Source organism: Lontra canadensis, unplaced genomic scaffold (genome assembly GCF_010015895.1).
Source record: "Lontra canadensis isolate GAN:19392208 unplaced genomic scaffold, GSC_riverotter_1.0 scaffold59, whole genome shotgun sequence".
NCBI classification, from domain to species: domain Eukaryota; kingdom Metazoa; phylum Chordata; class Mammalia; order Carnivora; family Mustelidae; genus Lontra; species Lontra canadensis.
Window position 1 is genome coordinate 1,508,009 of NW_022631053.1, and position 23,794 is coordinate 1,531,802.

Consider the following 23,794-nt stretch of genomic DNA (forward strand, 5'->3'; position numbering starts at 1 on the left):
CTGCTTGGTGAGGAGCCTGTTTCTCCCTCTCCTGCTCCCCTTGCTTGTGCTCTCTCTCTTTCTTTCTCTGTCTCTGTCAAACAAATAAATAAAATATTTAAAAATAAATAAATAAAATAAAACATTTTAAAAAAGCAAAAGAGGGGCGCCTGGGTGGCTCAGTGGGTTAAGCCTCTGCCTTCAGCTTAGGTCATGATCTCAGGGTCCTGGATCAAGCCCCACATCGGGCTCTCTGCTCAGCGGGGAGCCTGCTTCCCCCTCTCTCTCTGCCTGCCTCTCTGCCTACTTGTGATCTCTCTCTCTGTCAAATAAATAAATAAAATCTTTTAAAAACAAACACATAAATAAAACTAATTAATTAATTAATTAATTAAAATAAATAAGAAGAAAATACTTTGAAATGAGTGAAAATGGAAACATAACCTATCAAAACTTATGGAATGTATTGAAAGCAATGTTTAGTGGAAAATTTATAGCTAAATGAGTGGTTTTTTTGTTTGCTTTTTTTGTTTTTTTTTTTTAAGATTTTTTATTTATTTATTTGACAGACAGAGATCACAAGTAGGCAGAGAGGCAGGCAGAGAGAGGAAGGGAAGCAGGCTCCCCACTGAGCAGAGAGCCCAATGCAGGGCTCGATCCCAGGACCCTGGGATCATGACCTGAGCTGAAGGCAGAGGCTTTAACCCACGGAGCCACCCAGGCGCCCCCCCCCACTTTTTTTTTTTTTTAAAGATTTTATTTATTTATTTGACAGGCAGAGATCACAAGTAGGCAGAGAGGCAGACAGAAAGAGAGGGGAAGCAGGCTCTCCATTGAGTAGAGAGCCCAATGTGGGGGCTCGATCCCAGGACCCTGAGATCATGACCTGAGCCGAAGGCAGAGGCTTAACCCACTGAGCCACCCAGGCGCCCCCAAATGAGTATTTTAAATAGAAAAAAAAAATCTCAAATCAATAACCTAAGCTAAAGTGACAGAGGAGCAACTAAGTTGATGGAAGGAAATAATAGAGATTAGAGAATGAAATAGAGGATGTAGAATAATAGAGAAGATCAGTGAAAACAAAAGTTGATTTTTTTTTTTAAAGATTAACAGAATTAACAAAATTGACAAAAATAAAAAGAGGATTGGGGCACCTGGGTGGCTCAGTTGGTAAGCCTCTGACTCTTGATTTCTGCTCAGGTCATGATCTCAGGGTTGTGAAATCCAGCCCCATGTTGGGCTCCACAGTCAGTGGGAAGTCTACTCCAGATTCTGCCCTGTCCCTGCCAACCCACACTCTTTCTCTTAAAAAAAAAAAAAAGAGAGAGAGAGAGAGAGAAGATTCAAGTTACTATAAGCAGGAATAGGAGAGGGGATATTACCTTCAGCCTCACAGAAATAAAAAGGGTTATAAAGGAATGTTATGAAGCATATACCAATAACCTATATGAAATGGAAAAATTCCTAAAAAGATACAAATTACAGAAACTGACTCAAGAAGAAATACAGGGGTGCTGTGTGGCACAGTTAAGTGTCTGACTTTGGGTTTCTGCTCAGGTCATGATGTCAGGGTCGTGAGATAAAGCACCGGGTCAGACTCCATGCTCAGAACAGAGTAAGCTGGGGTTCTCTCTTCCCTCCCTCTGCTCGAGGAGGAGGAGGAGGAGGAGGAGGAGGAGGGAGAGGGGGAGGGGGGGGTAAGGAGGAGGAGGAAGAGGGATACAAATAGACATATATACTGAATGGCCCTATAACAAGTAAAGATATTGCTCCAGTAATAAAAACAAAAACAAAACAAAGTAGCAAAAACTTCCCACAAAGAAAATCAGAGGATCATATGGGTTCATTGGTGAATTCTACCAAACATTTAAAGAATTACCACCAATTCTTCATAAGCTCTTCTAAAAAATAGAAGAGGGAGCAACATTACTCAATTCATTTTATGAAGCCCAATATTATCCTGATACCAAAACCAGATAAAGACGCCATAAGAAAACAAAACTACAGACTGGTATCTCACAAATATAGATAAAAGGTCTTCTACAAAATACTTCTAAAGAAAATACAGCAACATCCAAAAAGGATTACACACCATGATCAAGTGGGATTTATCCCCCAAATGCAAGGTTGGTTTAAAATATATGAAAATCGGGCACCTGGGTGGCTCAGTGGGTTAAAGCCTCTGCCTTCGGCTCGGGTCATGATCTCAGGGTCCTCGGATCGAGTCCTGCATCGGGATCTCTGCTCAGCAGGGAGCCTGCTTCCTCCTCTCTCTCTCTGCCTGCCTCTCTGCCTACTTGTGATCTGTCAAATAAATAAATAAATAAAAATCTTTAAAAAAAAATATATGAAAATCAACCTATGTAATATACTATGCTAATAGAATAAAGGAGAAAAATTACAATAGCATCTCAATGAGTGTATTTCATAAATATATTTAATACCCTTTCATGATAAAAAACACTCAACAATCTAGGAATAGAAACAAATATCTTTAATGTGATAAAGGGCATCTACAACAAACCTACAATTTAAAAAAAAACCCTACAATTAATAGCACACTATTTTTTTCTAAGAGATTTTATTTATTCACTTGAGGGAGAGAGAGAGCAGGAATAGGGTATGAGGGAGGGGCAGAGGGAAACAGAGAAGAGGGCTTCCTGCTGAGCAGGGAGCCTGACTCAGGGCTTGATCTAAGGATCCTGAGATCATGACCTGAGCCCAAGGCAGATGCCCAACATATTGAACCACCCAGGTGCCCCCAGTTAACAACACAATTAATAGTGAAAGACTAAAATCTCTCCCCCTGAGATCACGAACCAGAGAAGGATGCTCACACTCACTACTTCCATTCAAATTTTATTGGAGGTTCTAGCTAGAGCAATTAAGTAACAACAAGAAAATAAAAAGGATCTAGATTGAAAATGAAAAGGTAAAAAACTCTCTAGTTGCAAGTGATATGACCTCATTGAAAGAAAATCCTCAGGAGTTCACAGGAAAACTATTAAAGGTCATAAGTAGTGCAGCAATATTGTAAGATATAAGATCAATATATAAAAATTAACTGTGGGGTGCCTGGCTGGCTCAGTTGGTAGAGCATGTGACTCTTGATCTCAGGGTTGTGAGTCTGAGCCCCATGATGGGTATAGAGATTACTTTAAAAAATTAACTGTATTTCCATATAGTAGCAATAAATAATCCAAAAATGAAATTAAGGAAACAATTTCATTTACAATAGTATCAAAAGGAAAAATACTTATAAGTTTAACAAAAGAAGTGAAAAATTTGTACTTTGAAAACTATAAAACATAGTTCAAAGAAATTTAGAAGACCAAAATAAATGGAAAGATATCCTATGTTTATGGATTGGAAGATTTAACATTATTAAGATGGCAATACTCCCCAAACTGATATATAGATTCAATACAATCTGCATCAAAATCCTAGCTGGCTCTTTTGCGGAAACTGACAAACTGATCCTAAAATTCATATGGAAATGCAAAGGACCCAGAATATCCAAACCAACTGAAAAAGAAGAACCAAGTTAGAGGTCTCACAATTTCCACTTTCAAAACTTACTACAAAACTGCAGTTATCAAGCCTTTTTGATAATGGCATAAGAATAGACATATGGAACAATAGAACAGAATTGAGACTCCAGAAAAAAGTCTGAATATTTAAGGCCAACTGATTTTTTATAAGAATGCCAAAGTAATTCAATGGGGACAGAATAATCTTTTCAACAAATTGTGTTGGGACAACTGAGTATCTATTTGCAAAGAATGAAATTGGACCTTATACTATATATAAAAAGCTATCTTAAAAGATCTAAACACAGATCTAAAACTATAAAAATTTTAGAAGTAAATATAAGTGTAAATCTTTGTGATCTTGGATTAGGCAGTACACCAACAGTACAAATAAGCATAAATAAATAAATAAATACATACATACATACATAAATTGGACCTTACTAAAATTAAAAACTTTTGTGCTTCAAGACACCTGGCCAGCTCAGTAAGTAGAACATAGGACTCTTGGGATGCCTGGGTGGCTCAGTGGGTTAAAGCCTCTGCCTTCAGCTCAGGTCATGATCCCAGGGTCCTAGGATAGAGCCCCACATCCGGCTCTCTGCTCCGTGGGGAGCCTGCTTCCTCCTCTCTCTCTCTGCCTGCTTCTCTGCCTACTTGTGATCTGTCTGTTAAATAAATAAAATCGTTTAAAAAAAAAAAAGAAGAAGAACATAGGACTCTTGATCTTGGGGTCATGAATTCAAGTCCTGCTTTGGGTGGAGAGATTCTTAAAAAAATAAAGACACTAAAATTGTTTAAAAAAAAACTTTTGTGAATCAAAAAATACCATCAGAAAGTAAAAAGACAACTCACAGAATGGGAGAAAATAATTGCAAATCATGTATGTGATAAGTCTAGTATCTAGAATATATAAAGTACTTTTACAACTTAATAATAGAAAGACACATGTTCGACTCGATTTCAGCTCACATCATGATCTTGGGGTTGTGAAATTGAGCCCTCCTTTGGACTCCTCGCTAGTGTGGAGCCTACTTAAGATTCTCTCTCTCCTTCAGTCCTGTCCACCCCCAGCCTCTCACCGCTAATGTGGCATGTGCACTTTCTTTCTCTCCAAAATAGAATAGAATAGAATAAATAATAATAGAAAGACAAATAACCCAATTACAAAAGAGGCAAAGGATCCGAACAGATGTTTCTCCAAAGATATATAAATGGCCAATAGGCATATGGACATTCAACATTATTAGTTATCAGGGAAATGTAAATAAAAACTATAGTGAGATACACTTTCACACCCACTAGGATGGCAAGAATCAGAAAGATGGACAATAAAAGTGTTAATGTGAGGATGTGGAGAAATTAGAACCTTCATACATTGTTGGTGTGAATGTAAACTGTGTAGCTGCTTTCAGAAAGTTTGGCAGCTTTTCAAAAAGTTAAATAAAAACTTACCATATGACTCAGCAATTCCATTCCTTGGTATATATCATGAGAATTGAAAACAATGTCCACATAAAAACTTGTATACGATGTTCAGAGCAAAATTATTTATAATAGCCAAAGAGTGGGTACAGCCCAAATGTCCATCAACTGATGAATGGATAAACAAAAATTGGTATATCCATTCAATGGAATATTACCCTGCCATATAAGGAATAAAGTACTGATGCATGATAATATGAATGAATCTTAAAAACATTGTTAAATGAAAGAAGCCAGCCATTTTTTCAAATACTATAAAGGTCAGATATTATATTATTCCATATATATTAAATATATGTAACAGACAAATCCACAGAGACAGAAAGTAGACTAATGGTTGCCAGGAGTTGGTGAGGGGCAAATGGGGAGTGACTACTAGTGAGTATGTGCTTTCTTTTTGAGGTGATGAAAATTGTTCCAGAATTAGGTATTGGTGATAGTTGCATAACTTTGTGAATATACTAAAAATCACTGCCTTGTATACTTTAAAAAGGTGAATTTTGTGGTATATGAATTATATAAATAAAAATACAATAAATTATATAAATAAAAATACAATAAAAAAATACAACTGGAATTTCACTAAGAGAAGGCTAGGGAAGGAACACATGTGGGAGAGAAGGCAGAATTTATTTTGGACATGATAAGTTTGAAATACCCATTAAATACCCAAGTGGATTTCTTTCCTTTTTTTTTTTTTTCTTTTTTTTTCCAAAGTGGATTTTCAAAGTAGGTAATTGGAGTCTTCAGTTCAAGGGAGAGATATGGGTTGGAGATATAAGTTTGCGGGACATGGATTAAAACATGTAAAACATTTAAAATGGTTCCTGGAGCACAGTAAGATCTATAAATGTTAGCTATTATATTTATTCTCTTATATGCACAGAGTAGTAGCTGATAGTCCTAGCACAATTTGTAGAATCCTTTACTCTTTTTTTTTTTCTTTCAGATTTTATTTACTTATTTGTCAGAGAGAGAGAGAGAGAGAGAGAGCGAGCGAGCGCACACGCTGGGGGAGCAGCAGGCAGAGGGAGAAGCAAGCTCCCCATTGAGCAAGGAGCCTGATGTGGGACTCAATCCCAAGAATCTGGGATCATGACCTGAGCCGAAGGCAGAAGCTTAACCTATGAGCACCCGGCCATCCCAGTCCCTGACGTTTTTTAAGAGATTCTGGTTTTAGGTAATCTCTACAACCCAGTGTGGGGCTCCAACTCACAACCCTGAGATCAAGAGTTGCACACTGCACTGATTGAGCCAGCCAGGTGCCCCCGATTTTTTTTCTTTTAAGTTTATTTATTTCAAATAATTTCTACACCCAACATGGAGCTGGAACTCACAACCCTGAGATCAAGAGTTATGTTGTCTTCTGACTGAGGCAGCCAGGAGCCACGACTCCCTGATTTTTAACACCACCCCCATTATATACAAATATCCCATTTATTTTGTTTCTATCATTGCATTCTTTTTTTTTTTTTTTAAGATTTTATTTATTTATTTGACGAACAAAGATCACATGTAGGCAGAGGCAGGTAGAGAGAGAGCAGAGAGCCTGATACAGGGCTCAATCCCAGGACCCTGAGATCATGACCTGAGCCGAAGGCAGAGGCTTAACCTACTGAGCCACCCAGGTACCCCTCACTGAATTCTTTTAACTAGGAATTGTTTTGGGGGAGAGTAGATTGGAAGCCAAGACCTTCCTCAATTGACTTCACAAGAACACAAGTGATTCTATGCTTCTGAACCTTTGTTATCTAAGAAGAAATCATCTGGATTATTTCTACCTTTTAGAGGGTGCTGTGAGAATGGATGACATCCTAGGCAGAAAGCTCAGAAAGCCAAGTAATATGAAGCTGCAGAAGGAAGTTACCTGAGAGAAAAGAGATTCCATAGGTAATACTTTGAGTCCATTAATTCTACTTATAACTATGGTAATATTTTTAAGGTTTTTTTTTTTTTTTTTTTTTTTTTTTTTTTGTCGTGGAAAAACCCCACATAACATAAAATGTACCATTTTTTTTACCACATGAGAACAAATTTTAGTAGTTTTGCATTTTTTGTTTCATCCAAAATCTTCCCAAGGCTGTTTGCTCCTCATAGTTCAACTGCTGGTTCAAACACATTCCTTCTTCAGAGAGGCCTCACGAGGAGTAAAGTTGCTTCCCAACATCCCAACTTTCTGTCTCATTACCCTGAAGGACTCTTCATAGTAAACATAGTAAACACACACTGACATAGGTGTGTTTTTTGGCTTATTAACTGTCTCCCTCTCCCCACTATCATGATAGTTCTACCTGAGCAGGGACCTGGTCTGTCTGCTCTTCTCCCCATGCCTGGAACAGTGCCTTGCACATAGTATGTCCTGTTGCATATTTATTTATTTATTAGCAGAGAGGCAGGCAAAGAAAGGGGGAAGCAGGCTCCCTGTTGAGCAGAGACCCCCACGGATGACCCCAGGACCCTGAGATCATTATCTGATTGGAAGGCAGAGGCTTAAAACCCACTGAGCCACCCAGGCGCCCCCCGCCCCCCTTTTAAGTATTTATTGAAATACTTGCTGAGTATTAAGTATAGTGTTCTGTGATCCCCAGTTTTATATATTTTATCTCATTCGATCATTACAACTCTTTGAGTAAAATTTACTAGCCCTATGGTAAAGAGACTCAGAGAAGCATCTCACAAAGTCACAGGCCAATTAAATAACAGGTTTGGAATTGCTACGTAGATGGCTTGCTTTTTCCAATACGTTCACTCCAGTTCTAGGGCTAAAGGTATTTCAAACTACTTTCCAATTAAGGAAGTGATGACTCTGGAGGATAGAAGAAACAACCTGCACATTTATTTACATATGCAGTTCCTGCAGTTGGAACCCTTACTATCCCCACCCCACCCCTTACGCAGTTACACACACACACACACACACACACACACACACAGCAGACTTACGGCCACAGTAAAATTATTCTAAATGCAAAGAAGAAAATGCAATTACTCGACTGTTTGGAAACCTGAATCCCCTTGCGTATCGGAGTTGGGGGGGAGGAGTTCTTCTTTTAAACGGCTTCATTGAGGTATTCTCTTGTTTTGAAAGTGCGCTCCTTTAGGGGCCCGGGGAGGGGAAGAAAGTGTGCTCCTTTGAAATAATCTCATTCCCTAGAATATTTACTTCCCCATTTGCGCTTCCTTACTCTTAGGAGCTTTTGGTTTATTTGTTTATATATTTAAGTAATCTCTAGACCCAACGTGGGGCTTGAACTAATGGTCCCAAGATCGAGAATCACAGGCTGTTCCGACTGAGCCAGTCAGGTGCCTTTCCTTCACTTTTTTGGATCTCCACTACTACAGGCACCTGAACGGATTCCCTTTCTTCTTTTTTAACCCCTATATTGCACAGCCAAACACGTGTAACCCGTCTGTACCCAATTCGCTCAGCCTCTTTCCAGGCCAGCCCGGCCCACCAGAAGTCCGGCCCCTTCTGTTTTCCAGAGCACCGCCTTTCGGCCCCTTTCCAACTCAGGGCCTACGGATCTCGCCCTTCCTCCCCACCCCCCCAACATCTCGCGAGAGGTGAGCGCCCCTGGCCGGACGAGAAGAAAGTATCTGCTCCGCTGAGGGGGGAAAGAAGGAGCTGGAGACAGATTGTGGGAACGAACGCGGGCGGGCGGGAGGCGACGGAGCTACCAGAGGGTGAGTTCTTTTAACATTAAGTAGTCCATGATCTGGCGGAGTCTCTCTTTCAACTCTGGCCACTCTCAGTGTCCCAGGCCGGGGTCTCCCCTCCCAGTCTGTGTTGGACGGGGGCGCTGAGGCGGTGGCCGGGCCCTGTCTGAGGAAGTGGGTGGGGCATGGACTCACGCCGACCAATAAAAGAAAAGGAAGCTACGATTGGCGGCGATGAACACTAATGAGAGATCGTCTTTACCTTGCGGAGTGCCGCCCCTCTTCTCTCCCTCCTACCGCCTCCTTCCTCGGGGGGGGGGAGGAAGGCGGGGCCAGAGGCCTGAAGTGTGGGGAGAACTTGGGGTAAGTAGCCCCGGGGGGCACAGGGCGTGGCAAGGAGAGGGTAGTTGAATCCTGAGGGAATGGAAGCCTAGTAGAGCCTAATGGGAGGGTAATGGGATGGGGTGGAATGGGAGGAAGGGGAGGGGTGCTAAATTGGTTGAAGACTCAGGCTTTTCAAAGTGGGGTTAGGGGCTTGGCATTGAAGAGCCAAGGGTAATAGGCAGGAGGTAGGGAACAGTAGGTGAAAATATGGCATTGGGTTTGGACGGAAAGATAGGTAGATGTAAATCACTGGAAATGGGAGTCATGGCATTTTGATTGAATTTTGAAAATTATGAAAAAAGAATAAGGGCATGATTTCGGAGAGAAAGTATGAATTTTGAGAAAATTCAGTGAATGAGTTTAGGAAGACTTTATAGAGGTGGGCTTACCAGCCAAGGCATCACTTTGGAAAGAGTGTAAGGGAATTTAGAGGAGTAAAGGAGGTATTTGGAAAGGAGACAGCGGATATATACAGGTCTTTAGCCTAGGTATCAGAAGCAGCCTAGGATATTGATTTGGGGCATTTGCTGTATATGGCACCTAGTCTGGTGACCAGCTTGCAAGAATAGTGAGGTAGGGGTGGAGGAGGAGAAATACAGAACACTTTCATCACTTCTGCTCTGATTTCCTTTCTCCCTTCTCTTCCTCTTCCTACATTCCTCTCTTCCTAAACTCAGGGATGGGGGCTTGGGACTTCAGCGGTACAAGTTGGAACCCCATTGGGAGTCATGTTGCTCTGAATTGCTTGTTATGTTCTCTGACTGGGGTGTTTACTACCCAGGGCACCTCCTACCCAGTTTGCTGCGTTGCTACTTTGCTAACTTTAAAAGTTTGCTTTCTACTTAATAGTGTTTTAGTATCTCCGAAGGTTGTATCATAGTAAGTGTAGGTTTGTGGGGATGTGCAGAGTTTTCTGGGCAAGCTCACTTGATTCTTATATTTAAAAACCTTGCAGTAGTGTAAGAATTCTTGTAATGACATTGGTCTTTACAGTTATTATAAGCACAGAAAAATATACTAAAGTTTGTTTTGTTAAATGTGTGTCTTATCCACTCATATTCTTGGAGCTCTTAAATGGTTGGTTGTGGTTAGTCTTAGTTAGCTTATATTATATATTTTTAAACGGTGTAAATAAGATGGACATATATTTCAGGAAAGTGAAAAATTTTCAGTTTCTTCCTTTGTGTCTAAACTCAGAAGTTAAAGATATGTCATAATATCTTAGGGCAAGGGTTGGGGAAATCAAACACAATTTGTACTTAAACATGGAGGATGTAAGGTAAGTGGAGGCTATTGCGAAATGTAACATGTCTGTAAGAAAAGAAGCTAAAGAAAAGTTTGGCAGCTATACTAAGTAGTCTTACCAGTTTGTTCTTAATTCTGTACAGCAAAGGGACGAGCCTTTGCCCTTTGTTTGATAGGTGTGTATTATTTAATAATGAATTAAACTAAAATAGCCAATTAATTAAGAGCTGCTTTGCTGCTGCATAGATTTGTCTTTTATATCCTTCTCTTCTTCTACTTTTGAGAAGCAAAATAATGTCTGAAATGCCGGTAAAGCTATTTCATGAAGAGAAACCAGAGTATGTTGCTTTGTATTAACCTTTGGTTTTCAGCAACCATTTGAAGCTTTTTCTCCTAGCCAGAAAGTTGCCCCTACAACACATTGAGACCAATTAATTACTAATCCTTTAGCATTAATTACTGAATTGAGCTCCAGTATTTCACATTCAGAGCAGTGCTGTTGGACATTCAGACCTTTTCAGTTTGCCTGGCAGCAGAACAAAAAATACCCAATGAAAGAGCAAAGTCCCTTTTTTTATTCTTCCATTCTCGAGTTTGTGGTGGCTTTAACTGGGGCACTATCAAATGCAAGATTTTTTTTTTTTTTTTAAATTTCATCAGTGTTAACACCTAGCAGAAAGCTAAGGAGTGTCAACACTGCTCATTTTTAAACTTGTGGATCAAAGGTTACATCCTGTGATAGTTCCAGGGTTGTAATTTTTAAGCATTTTTATTTACCGTGGCTTTTAAATGTTAATGGACACTGCTACTGTACCTCCTTTTTCTTTCCTCTCTCCACCTCCAGCTCCAAATGAAAATTGTTTTTTTCATCCAACTCTTAAGCTGCTACTTTGCCTCAAGTAAAGTCCCTGGCTCTGCCTGAACACAGCTGCTCTGAAATTCTCACAAGTTATTGTTTTGTACATGTCAAGACGGAGTTTTTCCTAGGCTGCAGTAGGAGGTAGTCAGTGTTAACAGCAGCCTCATCCACGTCTGAGAAGGAGGAGCCTTCTTCTTGCAAGGAAGTTTTAGGTGGACCAAATAGCCTTGCCATGTAAATGTATAACAAAGACAGCTCTCTTCTGGAGGCTAGTTGGCAGGCTGGCATATAATTGTCCCTTATCCCTTGATAAAGGTACTAAAGTTAAGGTGCAGATGTTGTTTCTTTCAGAAAAACAAACGCAGCATTCATTTAAAAAGAAAAAGCATTAATTTTTTTTTTGCTGTTGGTTTCTCTAAAAATGCCACTATGATTTGAGAGTTCATGAAAGAATTTTCTTTTTTTTTTTTTTTAAGATTTTATTTATTTGTCAGAGAGAGAGAGAGATCACAAGTAGGCCGAGAGGCAGGCAGAGGCAGAGGGAGAAGCAGATTCCCTGCCGAGCAAAGAGCGCGATGTGGGACTCGATCCCAGGACGCTGGGATCATGACCTGAGCCGAAGGCAGCTGCTTAACCAATTGAGCCACCCAGGCGTCCCCATGAAAGAATTTTCCATCGGGTGCCTGGCTGGCTTAGTCGGTAGAGCATGTATATGACTTTTGATCTTGAGTCGTGAGTTCGAGTTCCACATTGGGTGTAGAGAATACTAAAAAACAAAAAACAAAAACAAAAAAACTTAAAAAAAAAAAGTCTTCCATCTATTTAGAAACATGTCAAAGAAAACAAATTTTAAGCCTCAGTTTTTTAATGTTGCCTTCCTGAAGGAGGCTTCTTTTGGAATAAAGTATATTCATGAAACATGAAAATACGTCCTATTTGGAATTCCTGGCAGGTGGGTCTTTTCACTTCTAATGCAATAAGAAAAAGGTCCCCACTTCACAGATACCCTATTCCATTATTGGAGGTCTACTTTTAGAACATTCTTTACATTGTGCTGAAGCTCTTTAGTTCTGCCATTTGCAACTATAATAAATAAACCTAATTCCTTGTCAGCATGGTAGCCCTTCAAGTATTTGATGACAGTTATGTAGTAGGGTAAATATCCCAAGTTATTTTAGCCATTCCTTAAATGATAAAGTTCAGGCCTCATCAGCTGGGTTGCCTGTATTTAGGGTTTCTTATCTAGATCTGAAATATAACACCTCAGGTATAATCTGATCAATACAAAGTACGGGGAAGAGTATGGCCCCTTTTCCGCTATGCTCTGTACTTCTATTCTTAAAGCCTAAGATCGCATTAATTTGTGTAATTGATTTTTTTAAATGTAATTGATGACCTTACATTTATCCTTGTAATTGTCATCTTGTTAATTTGGGTTTATTGTTTTAGCTTAATAATGTTATTTGGCCTCTTAGCTATTCCTCATATCCTCATGTTTGTATCTTTGATAGAGAAATTTGATAAATGAGACATAAACATCTATGTTTTTGTTTTTGGTCACTGGTAGAAATATATAAGGGTGGAGCAGTGCCATATAACATCAGCATGCTATCATTAAGTTGATATTAATCCATCAATCAACCTTTTGCATAATTAAATAAATTTCAATTATGAATTCACCTTCTGTTTTATCATCTAACTTATATTTCCTGTCTACTATTAAGAAGTATCCTGTTGAAATCTAAATATATTGTCTCTGACCTATCCCTAAGCTCCTAGGCTAGTGACCTGGTAAAAAAAGAAGTTAGACATTAGTTGCTACCTAGCTAGGTCATGCTAGTGTTTATAAATCATTGCATTACTTGTCAGTTGTTTATAAGACATCTATTTAATAATTCCCCTATGTTTTAAAGTAAAATTTCTCCCCCCTTCCAACATTGCTGGTCTCCTTCCTTTATTTTTCTTTTTTAAAATAATCCTAGAATGATTAACAGTGTTTCTGCATAGTTGCATATTTTGTGTCATCAAATGAAATTCTGTTTTGGAATCTTTTAGGAAGACATGGCATTTTAAGTTAATATTAAAAAAATTAAACTATTATCCATGTAGCGGTTTTATCATAGCCTCCCCATAATATTGACATCTCCAATTTAGACCTAACTTTTCATTTTGTTTGGAATAAAAACCTGCACTACCTGTGGGGCCCCTGGGTGGCTCATTGGGTTAAAGCCTCTGCTTTCGGCTCAGGTCATGATCCCAGGGTCCTGGGATCGAGCCCCGCATCCGGCTCTCTGCTCAGCAAGGAGCCTGCTTTCCTTCCTCTCTCTCTGCCTGCCTCTCTGCCTACCTGTGATCTCTGTCAAATAAATTTAAAAAAAATTTAAAAAAAACAAAACAAAACATAAAAAACCCTACACTACCTGTAAGAAAAAGCACACCCCCTCACACACAATTGCCTTTTATTATAGTTTATTGATGTGGTGGGCTAAGTTTGTCATGCTCTGTGCTATAGGTAAAATTGTGCTAGAAATAAGCCAGAACATCAGAAGACATCTCTAGGGAATAAAGACTGTGTTGGCAGCCAACAACTTTCCTGTGTGTTAATTTTAGACCTGATAGTTGAACTTATGTTTGAGCAATTTTAGCTGATAAATGCATTTTTAAAGCACCTTCCTCTTTTGGGGTTTTAATTTTTACTTTCACTTTTAAAAAATTTAAAATTGTGAATGGAAATGTCTCTGTGGAATGAAGTAGCATGCTGTTAGGGACAGGGTACATCTTTTGATAGCTTCTTATCCATTTGAGATTGTTTAGTTATGAATTCTCCTGAAAAGCAGAAGATGGACTTGATGACCCCTCAAGGTCCTTTCCAGTCCAAACATTCATAAATAGAAACTCAGATCAAAGAACTTACTATTGAAGAAAAGTAGACATTAAAGAAAATGAAATTGAAGTGGTTCTACTGACCCAGTGGGAATGGCTAAGCAGAAAGTAAGGAACATAAATGTCAAGAAATAACTCCTTTGAGCAAGAAACAAAACAAGAATCAACAACAACAAAATTTTGCATTGAGGTCATTTCATGTCTTAAAATATTTCATCCTGATATTTTCTCTACAGAATTTCCCTGGTGGACACTTTTTGTTGAAATAGTTTGTCTCCCTACCCCCGTAAGCCATAGTATTTTGTTTTCTTTCCTTCTCTTGTTTATCCTTTTGTTTAGAAAGTGTATGTGTGTGTGTGGGGGGGGGGTGTCTGAATAATATACCCACTGCTTGTATACAATGAAGAAAATTCAATTTGGTTTTGAAAGTAAAGGTATACTGCTTGGCTACCTTAGAGAGGAAAAATTTTATGAAAAGATGAATTTGTTACCTAGTTTTTAGAACTTTGTAGGCAGACATGTAGGAAAGATTCCCAACTAAGGCAAATGTGAGTTACTATAGTAATCTTTTTTTTTTTCTTTTTTAAACTATAGTAATCTTATGAAGGATGTAGGAACACTTAATCGGAGAACAAAACTCATTACAAACAACTTCACTTTGTTAGCTTTTTCTTATCTTCTTGCAATTTTAATCCTAAATGTTCTCATATGTTTGAAACCCGAGTATATAAAAAGTTTCTCTTTTCAGGATGCCTGACTGGGTCAGTTGGTGGAACCTGCGACTTTTGGCCTCAGGTTGTGAGTTCGAGCCCCATGTTGGGTGTAGAGTTTACTTTAAAAAAAGGTTTCTCTTTTCTGTTCAAGAATGCATTTTTCCTTAATAAATATCAACTTGTGAAAGCATAACTGGAGCTAAGATTTAGCTTAAAAAGTCACTTTGTGAGCTTGTGGCTTGGGCCTCCATGGAACAGTGTTGTTCCGCCATTGCTGTACCCTCTCACAAAATCCAACTTGTTTTGAGTGGAATTACCTATTAATATCTTATCTGGTATAGTGCTTCTTGCTGACATAGTGGACAAAGAAGATTTATATGCTAAATTGGTCAGATTGTATTTGGGGCTTATAATTTACCATGCAGTAGAAAAATTACCTTTTTTCAGATTAAAAAATAGAGCATAATCATTCTTTCTGAAAAGGAATACGCCAGAGTATATTATAAAAACAGGATGATTTATTGACTAGAATGTATGACTGCTGTAAATGATTTGTGTTGGCACCAAGTTTCTTGCCAGTAATGTTTATTTAAGCTTTATCAAACTTGAGTAACACCATGTTGGTTTTATTTAACATGGTTTTTCTGGTATTTCTGGTAGTAATGTGTCTCCTGTAGTACCATTTTCTTTATTTTTTTAAGTTATAGGCAAGCAGTAGTTTGCTGATATTTTACACGTCTGTGTTTGGGATTATTGAAAGTCAGTGAGCATTAGAATACCCCAAACAGATCACTGTGTTGCCAGTATATGGACAGTCTTTAGAAAACAGATTTTTTTTCCTTGAGAATTCTTAAGCATCTCCATGATTGTCATTATTGTAGCAATTTCCTGTCTAGGACTTAACTCATACTAGGGTTTTTTTTTGTTTTTGTTTTTGTTTTTGTTTTTTGTGTTTTTTTTTTGGTATCTCTGCTCTGGGTTATTATTTTTATTGGGGAATAACTCCTACAACTTTATTTGGTTAGTACTCTTTTTAGCTTGTCACCGAAGTTAGCACTTTTCAAATAATTATTTCAAAAAACTTATAGTCATGTTCCATGGAGATTTTTTAAGATAAATGCATGCAAAGCACACAAAGTCTTGCACTATAAAGACCGTGGTACTGTTTTCTTCCCATCCCCAGGATGCTTTCTCACTGAAGTTGGCCACATCTCATAGGCCAGAATGTCTTTCAGAAAGTGGTTGATTTTCTGTTTCTAGAATTGCTGTTCTTCTTCTCTTCGATCTCCCGTTGGATTTGTAGGTGTTTACAATCTTTAGATAAGCTGTCTAGCTGATCTCCCGCTACCTGAAGTAATCTCTACTAGGGTTTAATATTAAAGTCTATCAGGTTTATTGTTGTTAGTAATGTATTTAAATTAAGTCCATTAAAAAAAAAAAGAAGTGCATGAAGATTTTAAATTTATCCTTAAGGATTAGTGTTTAGGGGTTGATCGCTACTGGTGTATTGTTTTAGGGATGATGCCTTATCTGAAAATGAGTAGGAAAAAACCCAAAACACAGGGTTAGATTTTTGACAGCCTTCCAGTTTCCAGGAATTTTTCAACTCCTAAAATGCATATTGAGGCCAAACATAGACACATATAGTGTTCTCTAGTTATTTCTAATTCTGCTTCCTGCTGTCTCTTTAGTAAGCTTTTGCTTCTTTGTTTTTATTAACCTTTCTGAGGATAGCTTAAAATAGTTCTTTGAATCCTCCAAAAGCCTAGAGAGACTTAAAAAAAGTTCTAGTCAAATAGTTGCCTATATGAAGCTGTTCCCAGATAGGTTCTAAGGTTTGGCCATGTGTTGTCTAACTTATGATTCAGCCTAATTCTCACTCCCATCTGTTTTTAGTCATTCGATACAAAAGTATTTGATCTATTTAAGCTGGCTCCTGTTTTGGAAACCTGTCCCTTGCATGTCAGAGCTCAAAATCCAGAAATTAATTTGAACCTTCTCTTTGATCAATCCAGGGTACTCTACTGTTTTGTTTTGTTTTGTTTTGTTTTTTTAAGATTTTATTTATTTGTCAGAGAGAGCAAGCATGCACAAGCAGGGGAAGCATCAGGCAGAGGGAGAAGCAAACCAATGTGGGACTCGATCCCCGGACCCTGGAATTATGACCTGAGCTGAAGGCACATGCTTAACCGACTGAGCCACCCAGGCGTCCCTGTTTGTGTATTTCTTAAAGCAGTGGGTCTCAAACTGCTTTTGGTCTCAATACCTACCCCTTTATACTCTTCATAACTGTTGGGGACTCCAAAGGACTTTGGTTTGTCTTGGTTATATCTGTTGATGTTGAGCATTTTAGAAATTAAAGTGGAGAAATTGAAAAAACACTCACTTTCAAATAACAACATAAATGATTACTATCGTGTCAGAAAAATTGGGGGGCAGGGCTTCAAATCTTTTAATGTCTGACTTAATAGAAAACAGCTGTATTCTCATATTTGCTTCTGTATTCAGTCTGTTACAGTATGTTGTTTGGTTGACGTATGTGAAGATAACCTGGGTTCACACACAGATACTAATAGGAAAAGGAAAGATTTATTTTTAAAGACTTACTTATTTGAGAAGGGAAGGGGCAGACTTGAGAGAGTCTTAAAGCAGACTCACTGGTGAGCGAGGTGCTGGATGTGGGACTTGATCCCACAGCCCATGAGATCATGATAGAAGCAGAAACCAAGAGTCTGATGTTCAACCGACTGAGCCATCCAGGAGCCCAGGAAACGGAAAGATTCTTTTCAGATAATTGTAGATAGTCTTTCTTCTTTGATACTATACCAGAATCCAAAATGGGGTGGTTTCTTAATGGTTGACTGTTGTGTAGAATCTGAAACCACATCTCTGAATTTTTAATACTGTTAAATTAAAATGAATTAGCCTGTCTTGCTCTTTAAATAGATCTTTTGTCCATGTATGACTTGAACACCCGTAAACCCTCTGAATGGTTCTTAGAAATCTATGGGGATCCCTGGAGCCCACTCTGAGAACTGCTGTCTTGTAGTACCAAATTGGAAAAATACAGCCCTTTACTATATGGAAGAACTATAATCTCTCCAACCATTTTAGTTTCCCTCCAAGGCTGAGTTTCTGACCATTTGCACCAGAATTACCCAGGGTGTTTTTTTTTTAAAGTTTAAATTCTTGGGCCCCAAAGCCAAGAAAATCCAGGAGGCAGAGGTATTTTTCAGGGTGCCCAAGTGAATATGTTAAGGTTGAGAACTATGGAGCTAGCTTAATTAACCTTATTTTTAGAAGACCTAATTTCTTGGGCATCTGACTGGCTCAGTCAGAAGAGCATACTACTATTGAGTTGTAGCTTGAGCCCCACAATGGATGTAGAGTTGACTTAAAAAGGGGGGGGGCGCCTGGGTGGCTCTGTCAGTTGAGTGTCTGACTCTTCGTCATGGCTCAAGTCTTGATCTCCCCGTCATGAGTTTGAGCCCTGTGTTGGGCTCCATGCTGGGTGTGGAGTCTATTTTAAAAACAAAACAAAAAACAAAAAACAAAAAAAAACACAAAAAAGCCTAATTTCAAAAATTTGTAGTCATTTAAAAAGAAATTATTATTAATTCAATTTAATTGAATAGTCACAATATAAAAGTTCTTACTAATGGTTAACACACACACTCCAACATTTGTCATAATTGGGATCTCCAAATTACCCATGTATTTTAATTAATAATAGTTATTTATAAATACGAGGAGTTTGCAAACTAAGGCCAAATAGTAAATAAGGCTTTGCAGGCATGAGGTCTGTTTGTAACGATTCAACTCTACCATTGTAGCACCTAAGAAGCCATAGACAACATGCAAAGGATAAGCATGGCTGTATTCCCATAAAACTTTTTTATGGACTCTAAAATTTGAACGTCATGTAATTTTTATGTGTCATGAAATACTTTTTTTGTTTTTTTCCAACTATTTAAACATGTAAAAACCGTTCTTAGCTTGTGGTCCATACAAAAAGAGGTGGCAGGCTGGATTTGGCCCACTGACTGAAGTTTGCCAATCCTTGACATATACTGTAACTGGATTATGAATTTAAAAATTATTATAATAAAATATACTTAATGTTGGGCAATGTTGGGCAACCCTCTTGGGTCCCCTCCCTCTTAGAAAGCTTTTTCTATCGCTCAGTAAACTTTACTTTATTGTCCACCACCAAAAAAAAAAAAAAATTACACACACTCTTAATGTTAAAACTATGAACATTATTTAATTTTTCTAGACAAAAAAATTGCTCCAAGAATTTGCAGTCCCTCCCGATTCATATTTCTGGACATTCATTTGTATAATAAACATATAAGAAACATCTATTATGTCTAAATTTTTGGAAGTAACACAATTCAGTTGGAAGTAGTTATACAATAGGCAGGTTATCGTACAACTTTTTTTTTTTTTTTTTTTTAAGATTTTATTTGGGACGCCTGGGTGGCTCAGTTGGTTGAGTGGCTGCCTTTGGCTCAGGTCATGATCCCAGCGTCCTGGGATTGAGTCCCACATCAGGCTTCTTGCTCAGCAGGGAGCCTGCTTCTCCCTCTGCCTCTGCCTGCGACTCTGTCTGCCTGTGCTCACTCTCTCTCTGACAAATAAATAAATAAAATCTTAAAAAAAAAAAGATTTTATTTATTTATTTGGCAGACAGAGATCACAAATAGGCAGAAGGCAGGCAGAGAGAGAGGAGAAGCAGGTTCCCTGATGAGCAGAGAGCCCGATGCGGGGCTCGATCCCAGGACCCTGAGATCATGACCTGAGCTGAAGGCAGAGGCTTTAACCCTCTGAGCCACCCAGGTGTCCCTTTATCGTACAGCTTTTAGGAGGTTTTGTTTTGTTTTTAAAGATTTTATTTATTTGTCAGAGAGAGAAAACATGCAGGGCCAGCAGCAGGCAGAGGGAGAGGAAGGCTCCCCACTGAGCTAGGATCCCATAGCGGGACTCATCCCAGGAGCCTGCGATCATGACCTGAGCTGAAGGCAGAGTCTTAACGGACTGAGCCACCCAGGTGTCCTTAACTTTTAGGAGTTCTAAAAAGATGTGCTATCCGTTTTTATATCTTCTTTGAAGTGTGTGAAAATAGGTGACTAGGAGTCAAGTGAGCCTTAACCTCTTGACTCATCTTTTGTCTTTTTTTTTTTTTTTCTAACTCTCTAGCTCAGTTTTCCAGTCTGTAAGCAAAGTGCTTTACAAAAACTCTGATATAAAACAGTAAGGCAAGTTAGTTTAAGATTAGAGTTATATATGTGCTTTCTGTATAATCCCTTTGGGATAGTTGGTTTACCTACTAGTGAAATAATATATGCTAAACTGTTTTCATGCTAAGTAATACTGTGGAAAACAAACCCAAAATTTATGAACAGAAATTTCAATTCCTAAATAATCTACTACCTAGTAAAACTTGAGTCTTTGTTTTCTGAGGTTCACATAATATGCATTATAGTCTCACAGTTCATATGTTTACTGGCATCTTTTCCTTAAATCATTTTTCTAGATGTAATGCAAATCACAGCAACACTTAAGTATCCCATGGAGAATAAAATGTTGAGACTGCTGTGGTAGAGATCTTTTGTGTTTGTACTCTTTGCTTAGTAGCAGCTTAATTATCTTAGAGTCTGAAACTTGGTATCCAAAGTTATGTTCTTGGAAGAGAACTGTTTGTATATAATTTCTTTCTTTTTAATATCATAAGGGAATGGAGCCCATAGAGCTCTGTTTGGGTGCCTGTCTACATTTTTTAGCTTGTTTATAACTGAACTGAAAGACATTTAGTACCTGCTAAGCTTGGTTTCAGCTCTCTTTATTCTCTCTGTGATGAATGGCTGGGGCAATTTCTAAGTGTTTGATATAAGTAATACTCTTTAGGGAGCATTCATGGGATTCTGAAAATGGGTTCTTGAAGGTAACAAAGGAGGAACTATCTTGAACTGCTTGATTACCCTGTGTATCGATATAAGTTTCCACCGTGTCTATTTCCATATGAAGCTGCTAGTTTATAATTTTAGAAAGATTTTTTGGTAGTCCAAAAAATGAATTGAATTTGTCAGTTGGTTCTGTTGCTTTGTAGTAGAGAATGAATAGCCTTGCATGATTTTTAAATATACCGTCTAGTGCTTTGTAAGAGTGTACCAGATATGGACCTTTTTTTAACTTGTAGATTTTTTTAATTAGATTACCCTATACTATTTTTATTTTTTTAAAAGCAATCTGTGATCAGTGTAGACTTCAGAAAATGCTGAAAGTACGAAGAAGAAAACAAAACTACCTATAATACCATTATCCAGAGATAACCATTATTAACATTGGATGCTAATTCCCTTATCTTTTTATATGCTTATTCTTTTGTTTGCTTTTTTTTTTTTTCTCCCCCCAGTAGGCTCCATGCCCAATGTGGGGCTTGAACTCATGACCCTGAGATCAAGAGTTGTAGAGTTGCATGTTCTACTGACTGAGCCAGCCAGGCGCCCCATTTTGTTTGCTTTTTTTATAGATTTGGAATTATGGTGCATATGCAGTTTTATATCCTGCTTTTTTCCCTATAGAATATATAGCATTTTCTTATGTCATTAAATAGCTTTCAGAAAATGTTATTCTTTTTTTTTTTTTTTTAAGAGTTTATTTATTTATTTGACAGAGATCACAAGTGGGGACGGGGGGAGGGAAGCAGACTCCTGACTCCCCGCTAAGCAGAGAGCCCGATGTGGGGCTTGATCCCAGGACCCTGGGATCATGACCTGAGCCAAAGGCAGAGGCTTTAACCCACTGAGCCACCCAGGTGCCCACAGAAATGTTATTCTTAACTTAAATATAGTCTCTTGTCAAGCAGTATCTTACATTGATCCATTTTTCTAAACATTTAATTCCTATTCTTTTTTTCTTATTGTTATAAATATGACTATGATAAACCTTTTAATATATAAGTGGTCCATGTTTTGGGCTTTAACCCCAGAATAAATTCCTGAAAAAAGAATGATTTGTTCAAGGGATACAAAACATTTTAAGACAATATAAATACTGCCAGATTGCTTTCCAGAAAGATTGTTCAAATATTGACTCCCAAAAGTCTTATATGAAGGTATAAAAATTTCTTTTTTTTTAAAGATTTTATTTATTTATTTGACAGAGAAAGGGATAGTGAGAGAGGGAATACAAGCAGGGATGGAGTAGGAGAGGGAGAAGCAGGCTTCCCTCTGAGCAGGGAACCTGATGCGGGGCTCAATCCCAGGACCCTGTGATCGTGACCAGAGCCCAAGGCAGACACTTAACGACTGAGTCACCCAGGCAACCGAAGGTGTAAGAATTTCTGTGGCATTCTTTTTTTTAAATGTTTCTTTCTTTTTTTTTTTTTTTTAAGATTTTATTTTATTTCATTTATTTAGGCTCCACACCCAGTGTGGGGCTTGAACTCAAAACCCCTGAGAACTTGCAACTCCTTAAACTCACAACCACAGTGGCATATCTACCTAGGAAGCCAGCTAGGCCCCCCTCTGCTGCATTCTTTTATACATGAAAATATATCTTAACAGCTCTGGCCTGGGTTTTGTTTTCAAGGGCCAATGAAAGGTTAATTTGACAAATAATCTTCCTTTTCCCCATTTTTTAGCACTCTAACTGAAAGCTGTGGAGTCACCTCTATGCTATTTGGATGATAAGGAAAGCATGGAGTTGGTTGAGTGTAGTCACATCAAGTGCCTTAGGCACAAAGTAGTTGTATATGTATTTAAAACATGTCAAATGTGTTTAGCTTTAAATACATAAATACCTGTATAGCATTTGTTTTGTGGACCCAGCTGGTAGCTTTATGAACAAAAACAGGAAGATAAATGTAGAATTTCAGCAGATTATACTTAAATATTGGCTTCATATTAAATCAGTAAGTATTTACCAAAAATAAACTGTGTTATGAAAGGAAAGGCTTCCAGAAGTTTTAACCTAGATCTCTGTATTCTATCCCATTCCCATTTTGGTCACAGATAATACAGCCATTTTCTTTTTATTCATGAAACTAAAATAGCCTGCTCATGGCCACTAACATCACCATTTCATTTCTTTCATAGCAGTTATCTGCTATTAATCTGAAATTACTTTGTTTACTTGCTTTGTGTTTGTCTCTTCCTTTTAGAGTGTAAGCACCGTAGGAGTAGAAACCTTGTCTGTCTCATTCACTGTTGAATTCTGGGGCCTAGAGTGTGGGTAGGCACTGAACTGATGAATTTTAGGGTTGTTTTTTTTTTTAAGATTTTATTTATTTATTTGACAGAGAGATCACAAGTAGGCAGAGAGGCAGGCAGAGAGAGGGAGAGAGAGAGAGAGGAGGAAGCAGGCTCCCTGCTGAGCAGAGAGCTGGATATGGGGCTTGATCCCATGACCCTGAGATCATGACCTGAGCCGAAGGCAGAGGCTTTAACACACTGAGCCACCCAGGCACCCCGAATTTTAGGTTTTTTGCTTCTTGCTTTTTGGTTTTTTTAAAAGTAGGCCCCATGCCCAGTGTGGAACTCAACTCGGGGCTTGAGCTCGCCATCCTGAGATTAAGATCAAGACCTGAGCTGAGACCAAGAGTCAGATGCTTAACCAATTGAGCCACCCAGGCACCCCAGTGAATTGATGAATTTTAAAACTGACCATAGGGGCGCCTGGGTGATTCAGTGAGTTAAGCCTCTGCCTTCGGCTCAGGTCATGATCTCAGGGTCCTGGGATCGAGCCCCGCATCGGGCTCTCTGCTGGGGAGTCTGCTTCCCTCTCTCTCTCTGCCTGTCTCTCTGCCTACTATGGTCTCTGTCTGTCAAATAAATAAATAAAAAATCTTAAAAAAAAATAAAAATAAAAATAAAATAAATAAAATAAACTGACCATATTTACTTTTTGATCTAGAAAGTAAATTGTGATTATTAGTTTCAGACTTTATCCTTGCCAAATCTTTTACTAAGACTTTACATACCTCTTTTTTATGCTGTTGCCTGTACTCTGAAGTTGTCTAGCAAAGGAATTTGATAAATGACCACAAAGAATAAGAA

General features: G+C 38.3%; 1 protein-coding gene across 10 annotated transcripts in view; it reads left to right on the forward strand.

Annotated features, from left to right (window-relative positions):
- The first annotated feature begins 8,549 nt into the window (after nt 1-8,549).
- The window catches only part of LOC116878846 (cyclic AMP-dependent transcription factor ATF-7), an 81,416-nt gene continuing 66,171 nt past the window's right edge, over nt 8,550-23,794 (forward strand). For 2 of the 10 annotated variants that reach the window (XM_032876612.1, XM_032876619.1), the window contains exon 1: nt 8,552-8,678. Coding sequence is in view for 3 of the 10 variants with exons in the window: in XM_032876609.1 (XP_032732500.1) it covers nt 8,896-9,014 (119 nt within the window). In the remaining 7 variants the exon portion in view is untranslated. The other 8 variants (XM_032876617.1, XM_032876611.1, XM_032876609.1 and 5 more) reach the window with 8 other exon arrangements.